Below are 479 nucleotides of genomic sequence, written 5' to 3'. Positions count from 1 at the left end.
GTAAGGATCAGAAATGCTTTGGCTTCTTGTTTTACGAAGTTGGTAAGCGATCAATAATTTTGGATGATATAATGGTCTGTCCAAGATCTCTTTTTGATAACGAAATGATTTTTGTTATGCAGAAAATAAAGCTTTTGCGTGTCAGGTATGTGGTCTCAGAAGGGATGAGTACCACATAAATAGGATTGTTAATGAAGTAGAAGAATTATCAGCAAAGGCTGCTTCTTTTGTTTCCACTGGAAGTATCCTTCATAATGAGTAGGGATAAGTACCACATAAATAGGATTGTTAATGAAGTAGAAGAATTGTCAGCATGGGCTGCTTCTTTTTGTTTCCACTGGAAGTATCCTTCATAATAATATCATGGTGCATTGTTGAATCTCCGGGATGCATGCCTAAGGAATATAGCGTTAGACGAGAAAAGAGAAAAGGAATAAAAGAAAAAAACACCCCACACCCTCCTTTTATGAACAGTGCAA

At 36.5% G+C, this 479-nt stretch overlaps 1 protein-coding gene across 1 annotated transcript in view; it reads left to right on the top strand.

The window, feature by feature from the left end:
- Positions 1-479, top strand: part of LOC110029940 (histone-lysine N-methyltransferase ASHR1) — a 28,325-nt gene that overhangs the window by 1,501 nt on the left and 26,345 nt on the right. Inside the window, exons 7-8 of the mRNA XM_020732440.1 lie at positions 6-42; positions 123-242. Coding sequence (XP_020588099.1) covers positions 6-42; positions 123-242 — 157 coding nt within the window. The remainder of the gene's footprint in view (positions 1-5; positions 43-122; positions 243-479) is intronic.

This window comes from Phalaenopsis equestris, unplaced genomic scaffold, assembly GCF_001263595.1.
Source record: "Phalaenopsis equestris unplaced genomic scaffold, ASM126359v1 Scaffold000613, whole genome shotgun sequence".
NCBI classification, from domain to species: Eukaryota; Viridiplantae; Streptophyta; class Magnoliopsida; order Asparagales; family Orchidaceae; genus Phalaenopsis; species Phalaenopsis equestris.
Note: the sequence above shows the minus strand (reverse complement) of the source record. Positions and strands in the feature narration are given on the sequence as shown.